Source organism: Leopardus geoffroyi, chromosome A2, assembly GCF_018350155.1.
Source record: "Leopardus geoffroyi isolate Oge1 chromosome A2, O.geoffroyi_Oge1_pat1.0, whole genome shotgun sequence".
Taxonomy (NCBI): Eukaryota; Metazoa; Chordata; class Mammalia; order Carnivora; family Felidae; genus Leopardus; species Leopardus geoffroyi.
This window is the reverse complement of record NC_059331.1, coordinates 155,567,329-155,587,203: the sequence shown is the minus strand read 5'-3', so window position 1 is coordinate 155,587,203 and position 19,875 is coordinate 155,567,329. Positions and strand designations below refer to the sequence as shown.

General features: G+C 49.5%; 1 protein-coding gene and 1 long non-coding RNA gene across 7 annotated transcripts in view; one reads left to right on the top strand and one right to left on the bottom strand.

Annotated features, from left to right (window-relative positions):
* The first annotated feature begins 992 nt into the window (after positions 1–992).
* Positions 993–19,875, top strand: part of DENND2A (DENN domain containing 2A) — a 103,938-nt gene continuing 85,055 nt past the window's right edge. For 3 of the 6 annotated variants that reach the window (XM_045495889.1, XM_045495884.1, XM_045495883.1), the window contains exon 1: positions 16,658–16,746. In XM_045495889.1, the coding sequence (XP_045351845.1) occupies positions 16,673–16,746 (74 nt within the window). In that variant the 5' untranslated portion in view covers positions 16,658–16,672. Of the gene's footprint in view, positions 1,603–3,240; positions 3,417–16,657; positions 16,747–19,875 lie in introns of those variants that run through there. The other 3 variants (XM_045495888.1, XM_045495886.1, XM_045495885.1) reach the window with 2 other exon arrangements.
* On the bottom strand, positions 7,158–15,771 carry LOC123606963. The gene is made up of 4 exons (XR_006716586.1): positions 15,072–15,771; positions 9,588–9,975; positions 7,863–7,933; positions 7,158–7,505 (listed from the first exon to the last, which is right to left on the bottom strand). It is a non-coding gene; the product is annotated as an uncharacterized LOC123606963 (long non-coding RNA).

Sequence of the window (19,875 nt, the reverse complement as noted above, 5' to 3'; positions counted from 1 at the left end):
CAAAAATCTCACAGAATGAGCAAAACCCTGAGCTAAGGAGACACAGCTTTTTTTCTGTGACTTTTTTTTTTGAGAGTGAGAGAGTGGGGGAGGGGCAGAGGGAGAAAGAATGTTAAGCAGGCTCCCGGGTCAGCAAGGATCCCCACATAGGGCTCCATCCCATGACCCAGACATCATGACCTGAGTGGAAATCAAGACTCCCATGCTCAATCCACTGAGCCACCCAGGCGACGTTCTGTTCTGTGACTTTGATATCTAAATTAGTCCCTCAAATCTTGGGCCCCAGTCTATAAGGACTGCTTAGACAGTATCTAATGTTCCCCATGTTCTGCAATAGTTTTTCTTTTCTCTCTCCTTCACACCCCTTTTGTGGATTTATAGGCTAGGGCTCTATCTCCCCACACCCCCCCACACACACCCCCCACACCCCCACCCCCGTTGCCTAGGCTTTAGACCCTTCCTTCTAGGGGCCCCTGAGCTAAAGACATGAGTGACTTTTCTCTGGTATAGAGATTCGCCTGGAGTCTCCCCCCCCCCAACCCCCTCCACACACACACCCATAAATCACCACTGTCAGTTCCATCTCCCTTTCATCAGGGAACTCCTCCGCTCAAAAACCTTCCGTGGCCCCCCATTGTCCTCAGCACGAGAAGCCCACAGCATTTTCGCGTGTACTCCTCCTCTGGCAGTCCTAACTCACGCGATCTGTGTTCCTTGATTGCCCTACGTAAGTGGGGGCAGTGGACACTATAAAGTCGTGTCCCCTCTGGGAAGCTTCTCCTGACTGCCTCCCGCCCGGCTTGGGAACCCTTGTGCCCCGCGCTCGCCCCCTCTCCCCCGCCCCCGGGCTTTTATTGCCTATGTTCTGGTTGTCGGTGCCCCAGCCAGACTGCAAGCTGCAAGGGGCAACCGAGGCGGCTGACTCGCTGCCCGGGACGTCCCAGACCCCAGCGCCGCGCCCGACCCGTAGTAGGTGCCCCACAAACGCGTTTGGCGACGGAGCGAAACGGGCAGGGGGGCAGGGAATGTCGCCGCCGCTTCCGTGCCTGTGTCTCAGGGTCTCGGCCGCCGCCGGGCGCCTCGCGCCAACAGATCCCGGGCCTGGCGGAGACGGAGAACACCGCGCCGCCCGGTCTCCAGCGAAGAAAGGGTTAAGCCGCCGTCGCCCTACCCACCCCCCACCCCCCAAAAAAAGGCGAGGGGAAGAGTCCGGCAGAAGGTCCTGTTTACGGGAGCCGCTCGAGTCCGCGCGGCCCTGGGAGAGGCGTTGCCGTGGCAACGGGCCGGGCGCCCGCCAGCTGCGGATGAGCTCACTGGAGCGGCGGCGGCGGGCGGGGGTCGGCGGCGGCGGGGCGCGCGGCCCGGCGGAGAGGACGCGGCAGCCGGCCGAGCCCGCCCTGCACTCGCCCACAGCGGCGGCCGGGCGGCGGGCACGCGAGCGGAGGGCGCGCGGCTCGCCGGGCGCCGGGAGAGGCCCGGCCGACACCAGGGCGGAGGGCTGCGGGGCCATGGCGCCCCGGGCCCCCGCCGCCCGCCGCCCCCGCCCGCCCGGGCGCCCCCGAGCTGCGCCCCGGAGCCCGCGGAGCCGCGGCCCGCCAGGAGGTAGGGCCGGGCCGGGGGACCGAGGAGGGGACGCGCGGGGTGGGCGGGGGCCGCCGCGGAGGGGACGCGCCGGCGGGGGGCGGGGGTGGTGAGGGGGTCCTGGGGGGAAGGGAGGGGACGGGGGGAGCTGCCCCAGCCCGGGGCTCGGAAGCGGCTCTTTGCAGACTGAAAACCGGGTTTCCCGTGTGCGGACGTGGGGACTGAGGCTCTTCAGCCCGACCTGAGGGACTTGAGCAAAGTGCTGGCCGGACGGCCTTTGGGGGCTCGGCGTGACTTTCAGGGCCGAGTGGGGAAGCCGTCGTCCCGCGCTTCGGAAACCTGCAGAAACTGGGCAGAGCCTGGGTCCGCCGGGCTGTGTCCCAGGGGGCGTGAGTGAGAAAGAGAGAGAGAGTGTGTAGAGAAAGAATCCAGTGGGGCTGAGCAGCCAGAGACAACCCCCCCCCCCCCCCCCCCGCAACTGGGTCAGAATTTGCAGTCTTGGGAAAGCAGGATGGTCAAGATGATTAAATGCTCTTATTTCTCCCACTTTTCCCCTAAGGAGGGATTTGGGAGCAGATGGAGCCCGGGGAGTGGGGTGTCTCTTAACAACACGGGGTACGGTGATATTTAGGAGAGTCACAGAGAGCTGGATTCAAACCCTTGAGGACGGCCAGACCTCAGCGGTGGGGTCCTTTCCAGGGGACCCGGTGGGGAAGCTGGGCAGTGCACTCCGGCCGGGCGGGGCAAGGGTTAGGGTTAGAAGCGGCCGGTACTGGAGAAGGAGCAGGGGGAATTCTAGCTGGTGTGGAGATGGGCTTCAGGAACCGACTTCTCTAATGCCTCCAGCCACTCAGATAGCAATGGCCCCAGATTGGTCGTCTTATAGTCGGCACTCCACCGAAATTTTGTTATCAAACTCTACGCCCTTGGTGGTTACGGCATAAAAGAACTAAATCCTCTCTGCTTGCACTGTCAAGTATTGAACACACCAGCGTGGTGGAGTAGAAAGCCTTTGGCTGGGCTGCTTAGATGGAGCAAAAGTCTGTGAGAAGTTAAGAGCAAACAGTGACTGTTTTTGAGGAAGGGTAGTGAGTGGAAAGGCTGGTGGAAGAGGATGGCTTCCAGTGCTTTTATTGGGAAGATTTGAAGCCTCCCTGTGTTGTGTAATCGTTCACTTAACAGCACTGTGCTAGGCGTTAGGAACAAACCCAGTGATGAATAAGAGCTCTCTCTTCCTTCCAGAACTCACCATCCCAGCTGAATAGTCAGAAGAATTAAAACCAGGGGTGCCTGGCTGGCTCAGTCTGTAGAGCACGGGACTCTTGATCTCAGGGTTGTGATTTCGAGCCCCACATTGGATGTAGAGATTACTTAACAAAATCTTACCAAAAAAAAAAAAAAAAAATTAAAACCAGTCCTGGGCTGGCCTGGCTGTGGGTGCTACGTGCTAGGGGAACCCAGAGCTGGGCCACTCAGCTCAGGAGAGGCCCACAGAGTAGGTAATGCTGGGACTGAGCGCGGAAAACCTCTTCACCAAGAAAACAAAGCAGGGAAGGCGGTTTCCAGCTGAGGGAACGGAAAGCACAAAGTCACCAAGACAGGGGGAGGGAGAGGGCGGGAGGGTAAGTGTGGGGAGAATTCCCAGTGTGCCCCCAGAGGGAAGGAGGATCTCACTGAAGCTGGGTTCAGATGATGTCCTAGAAAGCTCGCTGTGGTTGTTGGGTGGAGGTCTGGAGGAGAATGTGACCGCGGCTTTGCAGTGCCCGGGCCAGAATTACTGACGCGCAGATGATGGCAATGCTGAGGCAGGACGGACGGATCCAAGAGATTAAGAGGTAGGACCCTGGCGACGGGCACAGGTGAGGTAACTTAGACCAAAACCAAGTGCCGAAAAGCTCAGGAGAAAACAAAGCAAAGCAAAAGGAATGGATATTTTGAATGGCCTGAGTTTAGCAGATTACAACACTTGGACAACGAATTTGGCTCTAAATTTCCTGGCAGCTTAGAGACAAACAAAAATACACTGGATTGCACAGTTTGGAGTTTGGACAACAGAAAGCTTACAAATTAATTTTCAGAACACAATTTTTCCTGGAATGAACTCAATAGGGAATTTGTCATGAGGAACCTTGTGTAAAGACCAAAGAGTGACAGAGGGAAAAAAAAATGTTCGTTGTCGGTGTTACAAGAGATGGGAAGATAAAATTCCACGTGACTGGCTCCTTATACCCTCTTCCTGTTTTGACTTGGGAGCACACTGCATTTCTGCGGGCTGCTGAGCGTCAGCTCAGACTTGCGAGCAGTTGGGGCCAGGGGAAATCTATGCCCATGGTCTCAAGAGCCCATGGTCTCAAGTGGAGGAGGTGACACCAGCTTTGATGAATGTAGAGAGCAAAGCACCCCGGGGGCCCACTGTGAAGGGGAAGCAGGCAAGTCGTAGAACGGTCCCCCGGCTGGTAGACTGAGACTCTGGTCTGCTGAAGGATCTGGTACGAAGTGTGCATCCAGAAACCCTGACCAAAAGGGAAGCAGGCAGTGGGGGCAGCATTCGAGGACTGCGGTCAGATGGGCAAGTCCACGTCTCACCCCCCACGCCCCATCCCCACCAGATGCCCTCAGACCTGCTGTTAAGCCTGCTTCTCCACAGCAGGGAAAGGGTGGGACTCGGGAGACCAGAGATTCACCCTGAGTGAGGCCGGAGGGGGTGGGAATCTTGTTTGCTGCAACACCAGGAATGTCACAGGACAGGGAACGCAGACCTAGAGTTGAGAGGTTCTGCGGACTCCGCCACAGATCCCTTGGCTGGGTCCTTCCCTTTGCTTTCTGAACAAGGGACTGAACCTGCGGAATCTATGTCCATGCATTGCTGCTGTTGAAACCATTTCTTGCTAATTTTAGATGTCTTAAATTAGCATTGAATAGGTGTGAGACTCTACTCCTCCAGCCCCCCTCCCCCAGCCCCCCTCCCCCATCACTTTCTTAATATTTGTAACTGGGAGTGGCCCATTAAAACACACATTTAGGGGCGCCTGGGTGGCTCAGCCAGTTAAGTGTCTGACTTCAGCTCAGGTCATGATCTCACAGTTCATGGGTTCCAGCCCTGTGTTGGGCTCTGTGCTGACAGCTCAAAACCTGGAGCCTGCTTCAAATTCTGTGTCTCCCTCTCTCTCTCTGCCCCTCCCCTGCTTGTGCTCTCTCTGTCTCTGTCTCTCTCTCTCAAAAATAAACAAACATTAAAAGGGGGGTGGGGTGGGGCGCCTGGGTGGCTCAGTCGGTTAAGCGTCTCAGGTCATGATCTCAGGATTTTTGAGTTCAAGCCCTGGGTTGCGTTCTGTGCTGACAGCTTAGAACCTGGACCCTGCTTCAGATTCTGTGTCTCACTCTCTCTGCCCCTCCCCTGCTTGCACTCTCTCTGTCTCTGTCTCTGTCTCAAAAATAAATAAACATAAAAAAAAATAAAAATACACACACATTTAAATGTCTTAGGGGAGCATTTTTTTTTTAAAGAACAGATGCCTGGGCCCCACACTAGAGAGAGTAAATAAAAATCTCTGAGAATGGGCCCTGGGCATCGGTATTTTTGAAAGTCACAGGTGGTTTTAAGGTACAGCCAAGGGTGAGAGTGGCTGCTTTAACAATCACATAAAGGGTTCCTTACAGCAGGGGACAGAAACCTCAGATTCCAAAAACAAGGACCCCATAAAATTTAGTTAGGAAGCCCGTTACTCATAATAAAAATCAAATAGCTAATGTGCGTTCAACATCAGAATTTAAAGCCAGCTTGAACAGAGCTAGATACAAAGGCTGGTGGCAGACACATTTGTGTGTATATGAAGTATGTTTTTACAAAAATAGAAATTCTTGGGGCACCTGGGTGGCTCAGTCGGTTAAGCATCCAATTCTTTTTTTTTTTTTTTTAATGTTTATTTATTTTTGAGACAGAGAGAGACAGAGTATGAACCGGGGAGGGTCAGAGAGAAAGGGAGACACAGAATCCGAAACAGGCTCCAGGCTCTGAGCTGTCAGCACAGAGCCCAACGCGGGGCTCAAACTCCCGGACCGCGAGATAATGACCTGAAGTCGGCCACTTAACCGACTGAGCCACCCAGGCACCCCTAAGCATCCGATTCTTTTTTTTTTTTTTTTTTTTTAATTTTTTTTCAATGTTTATTTATTTTTGGGACAGAGAGAGACAGAGCATGAATGGGGGAGGGGCAGAGAGAGAGGGAGACACAGAATCGGAAACAGGCTCCAGGCTCTGAGCCATCAGCCCAGAGCCCGACGCGGGGCTCGAACTCACGGACCGCGAGATCGTGACCTGGCTGAAGTCGGACGCTTAACCGACTGAGCCACCCAGGCGCCCCAGCATCCGATTCTTAATTTAAACTCAGTTCATGATCTCACGGTTTGTGAGGTTTGTGAGTTTGAGCTCCTCGTGGCAGTGCAGAGCCTGCTTGGGATTCTCTCTGTCTCTGTCTCTGTCTCTGTCTCTGTGTCTCTCTGTCTTTCTCTCTCTCTCTGTGCCCTTCACCTGCTATCTCTTTCTCTCAAAATAGACAAACATTTAAAATATTAAAAAATAAATAAAAATGAAAAAGAGAAACTCTAAAAGCATAATCACAAGGCTTCTGCAGTTAGATTTGTCTAATCCAGCTGTATGCATGCTTCACCTTAGCCCAAACTGAAAACATTTGGTAACTTTCTCTCTTTGCTTGGAACTCACATAAGTCTACTTTTCTTGAGTGCTGAGCTTCTGAGTTCTGGGTACTTTCTACTTGCCTCAAGTAGACACTTCAAGTGTGTTTGTTTTCTAACCAATGTCTTCTGGATTGGAAAGAAGCTGGGAAAATCAGTTTGCAATGGAACATCCATAAAGTCTTAATCAAAAGGAATGAATCTCTACGGGTTGAATTCAGCAACTCTGACAGGATAATAGGGGAAATATTTTGAGGCTCAATGACTTTCCTTATAACACTCAAATACACCTTGCAGGCAGTTGCTTCTTTGGCTGTAGGCAAAGTTGACTCAGCTTCCTTTATGATCTCTGGAACCCCAGCCCCTTCTTTTTTGCTTCCTGAGGGCCCATGGAATGTCTCACAGGCACTCATGAGTGACCCAGGTTGTGTCATGCCCAGTCTCCTGTGTCTAGGCATGGACCCTTCTTCCTCCACAGAGCCAGATGGCCTCCATAGGTACCCCAGGTGATCTTTAAATGCCCCTCCCTCCCCCCCCCCCCCACACACACGCACACACACAGGCTACCCAACAGAAAGACTGACAGACGCATGTACCCCTTTAATTATAGGAGAAAAGTCAGTGTCTGGAACTGAGGTGAGTGAGTAGCTCAGTTTTCTACATTTGATATCCAAAGACAGAATATGTTGGGAAGCCAGAGTCAGACCATCTTTTACCCTTGTGTCAAGATCATTGTCTGATCTGGGCAAAAATGTATCCTGTCGACTCCCAGCTTGCCCAGAGTTAAGCCCTTTGCCAGCTGCAGTCCAGAATTGCTTTGTCTTTGGCTTCTCTTTGATGCATCCATCCTTGGCCTGCAGTTGACTGGAAGAGGGGTGAGCCCTAGACCCCCTTTTCTAACAGGCTGAATTGCCAAAAACTGCTATCTTTTCCTTCTCCCTGGCCTGAAGGAAGGATGGGGTGAGTCATCTTCATGGCAAGCTCAGGGAAGAGGTTAGCTTCCCTCAACAGTGGGGAACAAAGAGGTCCCATGGCTCCCCCTCAGAAGGAAATGAGAGTAGGATCGAGCTGGAGTGGGATCAGGACAGGAAGTCCTGACAGTGACCATTTTTTCCACGGTATCCAGGCCTTCCTTGGGCTGTGCGTCTTATCAGGAGGGCTTGTCAGACCAGTTCAAACACAGTATCAGATGCATTTCCTTAGGTAGTTTTGTTTTCCTAAAAAGCATACTATAAAGTTTTAAGATTACTCTTGTACACGTACTTGTACATATACATACATTTTTCTATGTAAACTGTGAAAGTTATATTTGCTATAAAACATTTAAGCAATAAGGAAAAAGAATAAGATGAAACATGAAAATTTACTGCATACTGTCTCCCTCCTTAAAGGCAATCCCTGTTTGGTATATATTCCAAATAGCCTCAGACTTTCTTCTTTGCCTGTAATATGTTTGCTTGTTTGTTTACAGAAGTGGCAACATGCTATCATAATTGAACACTCGTTTGTGAGAATAATTCTGTGGGGGACCTACATAGTCCTACTGTTTCTTTGCATGGATTGCCTTCATTTGTTTAACAAATTACCTGTTTTTGAGCCATTGGTTGCTTCTGAGTTTAGCCACTACGAGCACTCTGGGTCACTTGTTCCAATAGTTCTGTAAGATGAATTCCCAGAAGTGCAATTGCTAGATTAAAATAGATTTCAAAGCCAAATGGATATTGAATATATTTGTGCCCAGTGACGTATAATTTAAAAATGAGATCCGGGGCGCCTGGGTGGCGCAGTCGGTTAAGCGTCCGACTTCAGCCAGGTCACGATCTCGCGGTCCGTGAGTTCGAGCCCCGCGTCGGGCTCTGGGCTGATGGCTCAGAGCCTGGAGCCTGTTTCCGATTCTGTGTCTCCCTCTCTCTCTGCCCCTCCCCCGTTCATGCTCTGTCTCTCTCTGTCCCAAAAATAAATAAACGTTGAAAAAAAAAATTAAAAAAAAAAAAAATGAGATCCTGATGCTCAGCCTTAAAAACAAAAACAAAAACAAAAAACAACTGTAAAATGTATTATTACCTCTCTCTCCCTTAACCCAAGCATTACCACCCCAGCTCCCCACTGAATTTACTCTGAATTTCTATGTAAGTTAATACAAAAATTAAAATTCATAGTGTGGTACATTCATAGAGGCAATCTACTATTTTGAGTTATATTAAATTTAAAAAGGCAATATATTAACATTATGATCTCTAGGAGATTTTTTATGTTTTGTAGTTTGTGATCCAACAAACCATCTTAATTTTTGTCTCTTGCTGTTGGTTTCATGTTCCCACAACCTCGATCCCACATAATCACGATTCCACGTATTGTGTAGGCGGGAACCTGGGATGGGTGGGGTGGGTTACACACAAGAGTCAACCCAGCGCAGTAATCTAAAGTACCTCCCTCTTTCTCCCTCATTCTTGCTTCTCAGAAAAAAATGTAGTCAGGGTTGTGTTTGACTTAGCAGCAAGTTCTCTGCAAATTCACTATGGGGAATGGATAGGGGAACCATAAGATACAAACCGGGCCACTTTGAAAGTAAAAAGGGAGCACTTAAGATAAGTTGTTGGGGCGCCTGGGTGGCTCAGTCAGTTAAGCAGCTGACTCTTGGTTTTGGCTCAGGTCATGATCTCACAGTTTCATGAGTTCGAACCCGTGTTGGGCTCTGTGCTGACAGCGAGGATCATACTTGAGATTCTCCCTCTCTCCCTCTCTTTCTCTGCCTCTCTCTCTCTCTCTCTCTCTCTCTCAAAATAAATAAATAAACAAAATTAAAAAAAAAAAAAAAAAAGGTAAGTTGTTAATTGATCTACAACAGGCCTGCCCTGGGACTATCCCTGGAAACTGCAACTTGCGAACGCCCTGGGAAAGGGTGAGAGTTGGCCATTATCTGTCCATTCTCCCTGCTGGTCCAGGGGCATTGACACAAGCAGAAATGAGTTTGCACCATCCCTCTGCCCCCCAGCCTTTCTTAGCCCCCCTAGAGTAGAGCCTGAAGCGCGGGGAAGGAGGCGGGGTCAGCTGGATAACCCGGTGCTACATGTGAACTTCTCATTCCCACTAAAGGAGTCAGAGGAGTTGGACACTCATGTCCCTGCCTACCCCCAGCTCACCATGGAAAAAAAAAAAAATCACGACTGCCTTTTCTCAGCAAATTGGAACCATTAAAGCAGGACACTTCTATCATTTTGTCTGTGCTTTTCATGTCCCTGTGAATTACAGGCTCAACCTCCCTGGATGTCCCATTTGTATGGGATCAGCAAATCGGGATTAACACTCACCTTGCGTGGTCAGGGGAGATGTTAGTTGGGGGAGAAGCCACAGAGCACTGATCTGATCACTGGGCAGGGGTGCCGGGGGCACCTGAGGTTTAGAACTTGCCTCCCCTACAGCTGGAGCAGGCCAGCTTCTCAGCCACAGACTCGCCCAGGGTGGAGACTGGGAAGACACAGAGGACCTTCTCGAAGCAGCTTGCCGGTGCTCTGGGCTTCTCTGCCAGAAAACGTCTCCAGCTCTCTGGGGGCGCAGGGGGGTTCTCTGCTTAATACTCTGACTTGCGGGTGAGAGTGGTTCAGATGTGGAATGAAGTGTGTGGTCATCCAACCCCCAGCAAAGCTCCCCGGCATCTTGTGGCCGCTGTCATCCTTTACATCTGGCCCATTTCACCATCTGCGTTGGTGACAGGCAACAAACACAACAAACACACACAAGCTCCCAGGACATCAAAAAGAGACCAGTGCTCTCTGTTTACCCTCCAGCTGAACTGGTGCATCTAATGGGGTGAAAAAATGTCAGAGAAAATTAACCCCCTAATGCCTCCCAGAACATGGAGACTTAGAGGTCTCAGCAGTGCCGAGGGAGGGTCACAGAGGCTCTCCTTTCCCCTGAACCCTGGATAGCCCGGATCCCGGGCCTGGGGCAGAGAGGAGGGAGTTGGGGAGGGGGTCAAAGAGACAGCTTCTTTGGTTCAGGCTCCAGGTTCAAGCTGCCAACCTCCTGGAGGAAAAGAGAAGGAGGGGGTTTCAGGATGGGGACCTGGAACAGCAGGAAGAGCCCCCGGGGGCAGGTCCACCAGCAACAACCCCCCCCCCAAGTCCCTGAAATCTGGCTTCCTTCCCTAACCCTCTGCTGAGACCTTATCCTAAGTTTCTAGTGAAGCCCGTTCACTGTTCTTTAGCTCCCTAGTGTATGCGACACCCCTGACCCAGGTCAAGGTTGATGGAGAACTGATGTGCACTGATACACTGTCCACTTGTCAGAATGGCTAATGCTTCTGAACCACTTAGTAAGCAGTCACTGCCCAAGCTCCCAGTGTCCCGCATCCTGGGAACCCCAACCGCCCCAGATCCAGCCATCACAGGGTTCACCATAAGGCCAATTCTCATTGGCTGGTGTCCCAGCCACACCTTTGTTAAGTACTCTGCGTATTGCCTCCCCACCTGAGACACCACAAGATTTTGGTTATTCTAATTATCTGTAGAAAAGGAGATCTTCACTGATTCATTTTCTTTTTCTTATTCAACAAGCATTTGTACCTCACCCATAGTAGCCTAGTGTGGGTTAGGTGCTGCAGAGGAATAAAAAGAAGCCCAACCCTCATGTCCTACCACTGTCTAGTTGGAAGGCCCAGATGAGGACACATAAAAAGAAACTGAGTCAGCGGGGCACCTGGGTGGCTCAGTGGCTTGGGCATCTGACTCTGGCTCAGGTCATGATCTCACGGTTCGGTTCGTGGGTTCAAGTCCCGCGTCGGGCTCTGTGCTGACAGCTCAGAGCCGGGAACCTGCTTTGGATTCTGTCTCCCTCTCTCTGCCCCTCCCCCTGCTCACTTGCTCTTTCTCTCTCTCTCAAAAATAAATAAACACTGAAAAAATTAAAAAAAAAAAAAAGAAACTGAGCCAAGCTGAGTAACAAGGGCAATGTAAGAGTGCCCCGTGCCTATTTCTTCACTCTCTGCACTTTTCTCTCAGGGATCTCCTTCATGCTCACAGGTTCGTGGGCTCCCTCCCAGATTTACACCCCCAGGGGTGTTCTTTCACCAGACCCCTAAATCTTTCCCTCTGGCTGCCTACTCCACATGGCTCCTCTTGAATGTGCCATTTTGACCCCATCGTGTCCAAAAGAGTGTGTTTCTCCATTCTGTATTCTCTTTATTTTCCCAGGTGAGCAAGTCTTAACTCCTCCTCCTTCCTTTCAGGACATCCCCCAGTGTAAGCCCCCACGCCATTCCATCTTCTCCTGGCTCACATCCCATCGGTCCCTGTGTCCCAGGTGGGAGTGTACCTTCTTGCTCTTGCCTCACCTGCAACCTTCTCCTTTCCCAGCTGTTGGAACCCAGTCTCCTCTTAAGGGCCACCAGGTCCGACCTCTTCTTTGAGGCAGTCTGTGGCCATTCCGACCTCCATTGCCCACCTCTGCGTTCCTCCAGTTTGTATTTGTTTGGTAACATCCACCACTGTAGTTCAAATTTAGTCCTTAAACTCGTGAAGCGTATGTCAGTCATTCCCTGGACTAATCTTGTCGTTTGATCGTGAACAACTGCAGTCTTTTACTGCCATTCGGTTGTTTGGGTTTATAGCTGTTATTCCTCCCTCTAAGAGGCAGGGACCATCCCATATACTTGTGTATTTCCCAGCATCCCCCCACCACCCAGCACCTCACGCTCTTTGATTCATCTTACTGATTAAATTCAAATCTCTCCATGCTGGCCCAGATGTGCTAAATAAAGTCATAGGGGAAAGACCATTTCCCTTTCTCAAAACCTAGCTAAGTAAAAATGAACATGTTCCCAGGCATTGCACAACGTGCAAGTCCCAAACACCAGAGACAGATAGTAAACAAACAGAGCCAGGGCCTCGGAGTTCAGGGAGCCAGAAAACGGAGGGGGAGGGGAGTCAGGATGAGCCGGCTGTGCTGATCTCAGTGGGCTCCTCCTACTTTCACATCCAGCTCTGAAGCTGAGCCTGAGCACGTCCTGGTTCCTACTGAAAAGGAAAAGGGGTCAGCTCCCCTTCCAACGTCAAAACCAACTCACACAGATTACATTGTAACAGCAACTCCGTGCTTGGGAGGGTTTTGCAGCTTTACCACACTTGCAGACAACTGAGGCTGGGTCAGTAGCCCTGCAGATGAGTTGAGGAGGTATTATTATCATCGACACAAGCTCCTGTGTTATTACTCCTGTTTGTATTATTTGGCAGAGTTAAGCTCGCTTTATTACAGAAGGGACGTGTGGAGCACTTTTTACAGGACATGTGCTGTGCTGAATGCTTTGCAGGTGCATTCTCATTTAATCCTTACTTGCAGTCTTTCAAAATAGGTGCTACAATTATCACAGTTTTACAGAGGAGAGGACTAAATCTTTGCAAAGTAACTTGTCCAAGGTCCCACAGCCTCAAGGGACAGAATGGGAAATTGAGCCTGGGTCTATTTGCAAACTCTTTGCTTTTAACCCCATCTCTCAAGGCCTTTCCCCGAACGGGGAGCTGTGGCAGAGAGGCCTGGGCCCCCTTCTCCCTCTCTGGGCTTGGGAGCCACGGTGCCGGCCCCGGGAAAGGGGGTGCGAGATGACGTCTTCCTCTAAGATTGCTGCCTTTTGTCCAAATGTGCTGGCCAGGAGCCAAGCTGGAAACTCTCTGCTCATGGAAAGAAAGAGAACAGAAGCCAGCAAAAGAGGGTGGGAAAGGGTCTGAGGGGGAGGAAAGGAAGAGGAGGGCAGGAATTAGGGAGAGAGGAGGTGGGAAAGTGAGGAGTTTGGGGCAGCACAGCTGGAGTCAGAGATGGGTGTCAGGAAGCAAATAAAATGTGCCTTTCAGGTGCATCCCTTCAAGTGGCTACCTCGTGGTGTGGTGCGGCAGCCAGCCCTGGGAGGCACAGGCCCGGGGGCTCTCCAGGTGCCCAAGGGTCAGGACAGATGGGGCAGGGGGCCCTGCCTCCCCTCCTCAGTATTACTGTTCGGTGAGGTCAGGTTACAGTGAACATCAGGAGAGCATTCAGAGGAAAAATAAGTCACAAAATGGCAGCCTGAGGGCTGCTTCTGGAAGTGGAAGAGAGGGCCAGGCAGTGCCTTGGTGCCAGGGTGTTCATGGTGGGCACGAAGGAGATGGAGGGGAGGTAGGAGAGGGGATGGATGCTGGGTACTTGGAATAAAATCCAAGTAACACTTTTACTGAGTAGCTACTCTGTATCCAGGAGGGGAAGGTCTGTACCCTACCCCCCCCCCCCCGCATTTATTTGGGTGTTAGGCACTGGACTTTTGAATCTGACAACCTGGATTTATTCAGCATGCATGTGACCTTGGGAAAAACTTACTCCCTCCAGGCCTCAGTTTCCACATCTATAAAGGGGAGGCAATAGTAGGGTTGGTGTGAGGATTCAACAAAACAATCCATGTAGAATCTTGCCTAGAGAATAGTAGATGCTCAATAAACGTTAGCCATGCGTTCATTATTGCAGTTGGAAGTGGCAAACATGTGGACCTTGGGTAAAAAGTATTTAAATAATAGTCGAAGCACGCTTATTAGATGATCATATGGAGATAAGTTAATAACTGCTCTAGAAATTCAGAAGAGCGGGGAAGAACTTTAGTTTGTGGGGTGGTCACAGTAGGTTCTGTGGAAATTTGAAACTAGATTTTGAGGGCTTGGTGGGAATATAATAGCAAACAAAAGGGAGGGTGACAGCCGAGAGAAAGAACACAAACAGAAGTGCGGGGATGGGAACGTTCCAGATTGCTGAAGTGCAGGAGTATTTGCCACTGGACTATTCTAGCTCCTCTTGCCCGCAGTGTAAACTTGGGCAATTTCATTTACATCCACTTCAGCTGCAAAAACAGCTGATCGCCAGGATGCTGCATCCAATGGAAGGGCGTCTGGGTGTCACCTAACAGAGCCGCCGTCTCTGTCTGCGTCTGGGTGGTTTCTTGCTGGGTCCCTCCTCTCCGTGTTTCAGTGCCGTTCTTTCCCTGTTTGTTTACTTCTCAGTCTTTGTCTTTCTTTCTGATTCTCTGCCTCAACTTCTATCTTACCCTCAGTCTCCAGTTCATTTCTTTTAACCTGCTAACACTAAGTCTCTTTTCCTCCCTGGAATAGGGCAGGGAAGCTCTGAACACTGTATCTGTTCATTTGTCTTTTTATAAAAAGAAAAAGCAGGGGCGCCTAAGTGGCTCAGTTGGTTTAAGCATCCGACTCTTGATTTCGACTCAGGTCATGATCCCATGGTTCCTGAGATAGAGCCCCACGTTGCTGCTTAGGATTCTCTCTCCCTCTCTCTCTCTTCCTCCCTCCCTCCCTCCCCTGTGTGCATGCGCCCTCTCTCTCTCAAAATAAACAAATAATTTTAAAAAAGAAGAGGGGCGCCTGGGTGGCTCAGTCGGTTAAGCATCCGACTTCGGCTCTGGTCATGATCTCGTGGTCCGGGAGTTCGAGCCCCGCGTCGGGCTCTGTGCTGACAGCTCAGAGCCTGGAGCCTGTTTCAGATTCTGTGTCTCCCTCTCTCTCTGACCCTCCCCCGTTCATGCTCTGTCTCTCCCTGTCTCAAAAATAAATAAACGTTAAAAACCTTTTTTTTTTTTAAATAAAAAAGAAGAAAAAGCATTCCATGGGAGCCAGTGGCTAAAGTTACCTCGCGTCTGTAGGGCAAATGCTTTTGTTTTTGTCGCTGTTTAAAAATCTCTCAACATCCTAAGACCAAAAACATTTCTCACTTCTTAAAGAACAAAACAAAAACAAAACAAAACAAACACCAACCACCAAAAACCCACTAACCTCAGAAATCTCTCTGGGTTTCTGAAGAGGTGGGCTGACCAAGAAGAGAGGAGAACCACCTTCATCAAGAACACGGAACTAGTAGACCCAGGTTCTTCTTTCCATAGAAACAGGAGTCATCTGGGGAAAGGAAAGGAGTGTGGAGCTGGTGAGTGAGCCCTGGACGGGCCACGAACCCTGGGTCCTGCTTCTGCCTTAGCCATCACCCAGCAGGGTGTCCAATAAGGTGAGCCACAAAACTCTTGGGCCACAGTGTCATCGTTTCTAGCCCCAGCTCCCCCCCACCCCCGCCGATCCGTCCCCTTTCTGTGTTCATATTTAGTAGCTTCTCCAAGCCAGGGGCCTTTCTGACTTCATTATGTGTCCCCTCCCCTTTTTTTCTTTGAATTTCCTCACTAGGCTGGGGCCTCCTAAAAGCACTGTCATTTACAGGCTGGATTCCCAGTACTGACTGGGTCACAAGGGTAGAATTGCTGAGGCCAGGAGGATGTGGAAGGCTGGGTCAGCCCGTGCAGGCGTCATTCCCAACAGGGTCCTGGGAGAAGGGGCTCAGCATTTCCTGAAAGGAAGTGACTCCCATAAATAGACAGAGGGATGGGAAAAGGATTCGTCCATCCCTTCCCTCCTGTCAACTCGGCTCTTCCTTCTGTTGTCCAGACTATGCAAACTCTTGCAAATGTTTTTCATTCAAATGTGTCCCTGCCAGTGTGTGTGTGTGTGTGGGGGGGGGGGGGGGGGGAGATGTGATATCTGCTTTCTTGTATATATATCGCAGATCTAAAATAAGAACTGAAGAAGGCGTACGTGCCTTTTATTTGTTCATTTACCCACAGTAACCTCTCATTAGTCCATTCCAATAAAAAGCTGGAGTTTTTCTCAGTGGGGTTTTATTGGCAAGAAAGGAAGGAGAGTGTTCATCTGATTCCATGTCCTATTTCAGGGTTCATTCAAGGGTTCAGCAGCTCTCCTGTAATAAGGCTTATAATATGCTCTTCAGCTTCTTGGAAAGGTTAGGTCTCAGGATAACTTTACTAAGAAGTTTCCGGGACCTCCAGTGCCATGAAGAGTCTCCGCAGGGACAGAAAGGGACTTCTTGAGAGCTACTCTTCTGACCCTCAGTCGTGTAACGGGAAAGATCAGAGAGCACCCAACCTCCTGCGCCAGGCTGGAGGCAAACCCAGTGGGGCTTGCTCAGCTTCAGCCATACGGTTGCAGATTCATGTTTAAAACTCATACATACAGTAGCTTTACTTTTTCGCTTTGGGAAAGTAGTTGAATGTAGCAGCTGAACACAGATTGAACAGGACACTGCATGAAGATGTCTGGTGGCACCCATGGGCAGAAGTGCAGCCTAGCCTCAGGAGGCGACTGGATCCAGGGGGTGCCAGGCCATCTTTGCACTGGCATCATTCTCTCCAACAGCCCAGCCCTCCGCTCCTTACTCCGCAGAGTGGAAGATGGCCACCTCACAGCACTCGCTTCTGTCTTCCAGGACACAGATTGACGCCACTCCCTAGGAGTGAAATCTGATTGGTCCGACTTGAGTCAGGTCTCCTCTGGAGCCAATCAGCTGTGGGTGGGGGTGGGCTCCTCACTCAAACATGGCTGCCAGTGACCCTGGGACCCTTCGAATGAAGGATGGGGCAGTTTGTAGAAAAAGGGAACTGCTTGTGAGGTAGGCAAGCTCGCATAGCGCCTGCCGTATCTACTACTTGGGTCATGTTTCTTTAACCATTTCATGTTCATTTGTTTTACCATTGTATTCATAAGTATCCTAGTTTCGCTAAGTACTTTGCCAGAGATACTGCTTGTGAAGGAAGTAACGACATTCTAGAGCAAGGGCTCTGGGGCTAGACAGGTCTCTTAAAATCTAGGCGTGCCTGGGTGGCTCAGTCGGTTAAGCGTCGGGTCTCGGCTCACGTCATGATCTGGCGGTTCGTGAGTTTGAGCCCTACATCGGGCTCTGTGCTGACAGCTCAGAGCCTGGAGCCTGCTTCGGATTCTGTGCCTCCCTCTCTCTCTCTCTGCCCCTTCCCCATTCACACTGTCTCCCTCTCAAAAAAGAGTAAACGTTAAAAAAAAAAAAAAAAAACCCTTAAAAAATATATAAAAAGGGGGCGCCTGGGTGGCTCAGTCGGGTAAGCCTCCGGCTTCGGCTCAGGTCATGATCTCACGGTTCCTGGGTTCAAGCTCCGCCTCGGGCTCTGTGCTGACAGCTTGGAGCCTGGAGCCTGCTTCGGATTCTGTGTCTCCTTCTCTTTCTGCCCCTCCCTAACTTATACTCTGTCTATGTCTCTCAAAAAATAAATAAATGTAAAAAAAAAAAAAAAAAGTTAAAAAGAAAAAAATCATGTACCTGTTGGTACATGATGCTAGATACTTAGATTCATCCTTCCCCATCCCACCTTCCTTCCTTTCTTTTTTTTTTTTTTTTTTTTTTGGTAATAGCTTTATTGAAGTATAATTCACTTACCATAAAAATTCATCCATTTAAAGCCTACAATTTCATGGTTTTTAGTGTATTCACAAAGTTGTGCAACTACCACCACAGTGGTTTAGAATATTTTCATCACAGGGAAGAAGAAACCCATACTCCTTAGCAACCACTTGTCTACTTTCTGTCTCTATAGCTTTCCCTGTTATAGACATTTCATATAAATGGACTCATACGATATATGGGCTTTTGTGACTGGCTTGTTTTCATTTAGCATAATATTTTCAAGGTTCACGTTGTAGCAGGTATCAGGACTTTGTTACTTTTAGGGCTGGGCAATATTTCATGGTATGGATATACCACATTTGGGTTGTCCCTTCATCATTGATGGCGTTTGGATTATTTCCACTTTATGGCCATTATGAATAATGCGATGAATGTTAGCGTAAAAGAACATATGTGGACATATGTTTTCATTTGTCTTGAGCGATGCATTATTTCTGTAATTATGTTTGCGAAGAGCTTAAATCAATGCCTGACAGATCACCGGATGTAGCAGTGCTAATTTCTTTACCCTGACCTTCTCAAAGGTTATGAATGAAAGCTATTTCCTGCTTGCTGCCCTTAGAAGAAAGTCAGGCTCCCTAAAAGGCCTGACCCCTGTGGGTCAGACTCTGAGGTTACTGTCCCCAAGGGGTCCTGGCATCACCAATTAGCAGATTCTTGCATCAGGTTGTGAGAGGTCTCAATCCTGGGTGGTTCTAGTTAAAGATACTGAGGGAGCAGATAAGGAGGTTTGAGGACCAAACTACAGAATTTGGAGTGGAGAGTTACGAATTCCCTATCCTGTCTCTTAAACAATCATGATTCTGGGCAAGTCTCTGAACCTTGATTTTCTCACCTTCAAAATGAGGATAACAGTAATGCGTCTGGAAATTGGTGGGAGGGAGTGGGCTTCTGTATGTTATCATGTGTGTGTATTATGGGTGCTGCACAATGTATTGTAAGCTCTAGGGCTGTCCTAGAAAAAGTCAGATTTTTGAAAATCCACTGAAATCACAGTGGGTTCTGAAGGCAGTTGGAGCCCCTCTGGGGTTGGTGTTAACCATTCAAGGCTGCAACCCATCATGTGAAACCCATTCTTGCCTGCAGCTGGTTCTCTGGCTCAGAGAAGGATGCGGGTTATCCTCCTGTAGTTCACTACCTCTGCAAGCACATCGGATTTTCTCTTTTTAAGTAGGCTCCATGCCCAGCGTGGGGCTTGAATTCACGACCCTGAGACCAAGAATTATATGCTGTATTAACTGAGCCAGCCAGGCGCCCCAGGCACATCAGATTTGCGGGGTGATCTTACACGAACACTTTTGGACTGTTTGGTTATTCCAGCATCATTTATTTAAAAAGTCCATCTTTGCCCTAGTGATTTAAGATGCCACCTTTATCATATATAAAGTTATTTTTTTTTTATTTTTATTTATTTTTGAGAGAGAGAGAGAGAGAGACAGAGTGCAAGCAGGAGAGGGGCAGAGAGAGGGAGACACAGAATCCGAAGCAGGCTCCAGGCTCTGAGCTGTCAGCACAGAGCCCAACATGGGGCTCGAACCCACAAACTCTGAGATCATGACCTGAGCCGAAGTCGGAGGCTTAACCCACTGAGCCACCCCATCACCCTTGCCATATATAAAGTTCTATGTGTGGTTAGGTCTAGCCTTTCTATTTTGTCCCACCAGTGTATTTATCTATTCTTATAGCGGTACCACACTGTTTTAGTTACAGAAGCTTTGGAGTATGTTTTAATATATGATCGTGGTCCCCAAACCCCACCTCCCCACACACATTCTTTTTTATTGTTCTTCTTTCATTTTTCATTTTATTTTTCTTCTTTCATTTTTCTTAGCTCTTCTTGCATGTCTGGTATTTAGGTTTTAAAGTTTTCATTGTCCTCCTGGGAGGTCCTGGTGGAGGATCAGAGTGGGTTGGGGGTTGAGTTGTCTTTTGGACCTGGCTGTGCTTACTTACTTTAGTAAACTGGTTTTGTTAGACTCTGTTTTCTTTCAAATTCATGAGCATTTAAGACTTCTGGTGCCTGGATAGAACTTACTTTCCCTAAACCTTCCAAACAGCATTTTAAAGCAGTCTTTAATAGAGTGTTAGAACTTGGTAAATTTGGATGAAGGGTTTATAAGACTTTTCTGTAATATTCTGGCAACTGGGGGCACCTGAGTGGCTCAGTTGGTTAAGGTCCAGCTCTTGATTTCAGCTCAGGTCATGATCTCAGGGTTTATGGGTTTGAGCCCCGCATTGGGCTGCACAGACAATGCAGAGTCTGCTTGGGATTCTGTCTCCCTCTCTCTCTGCGCCTCCTCCATG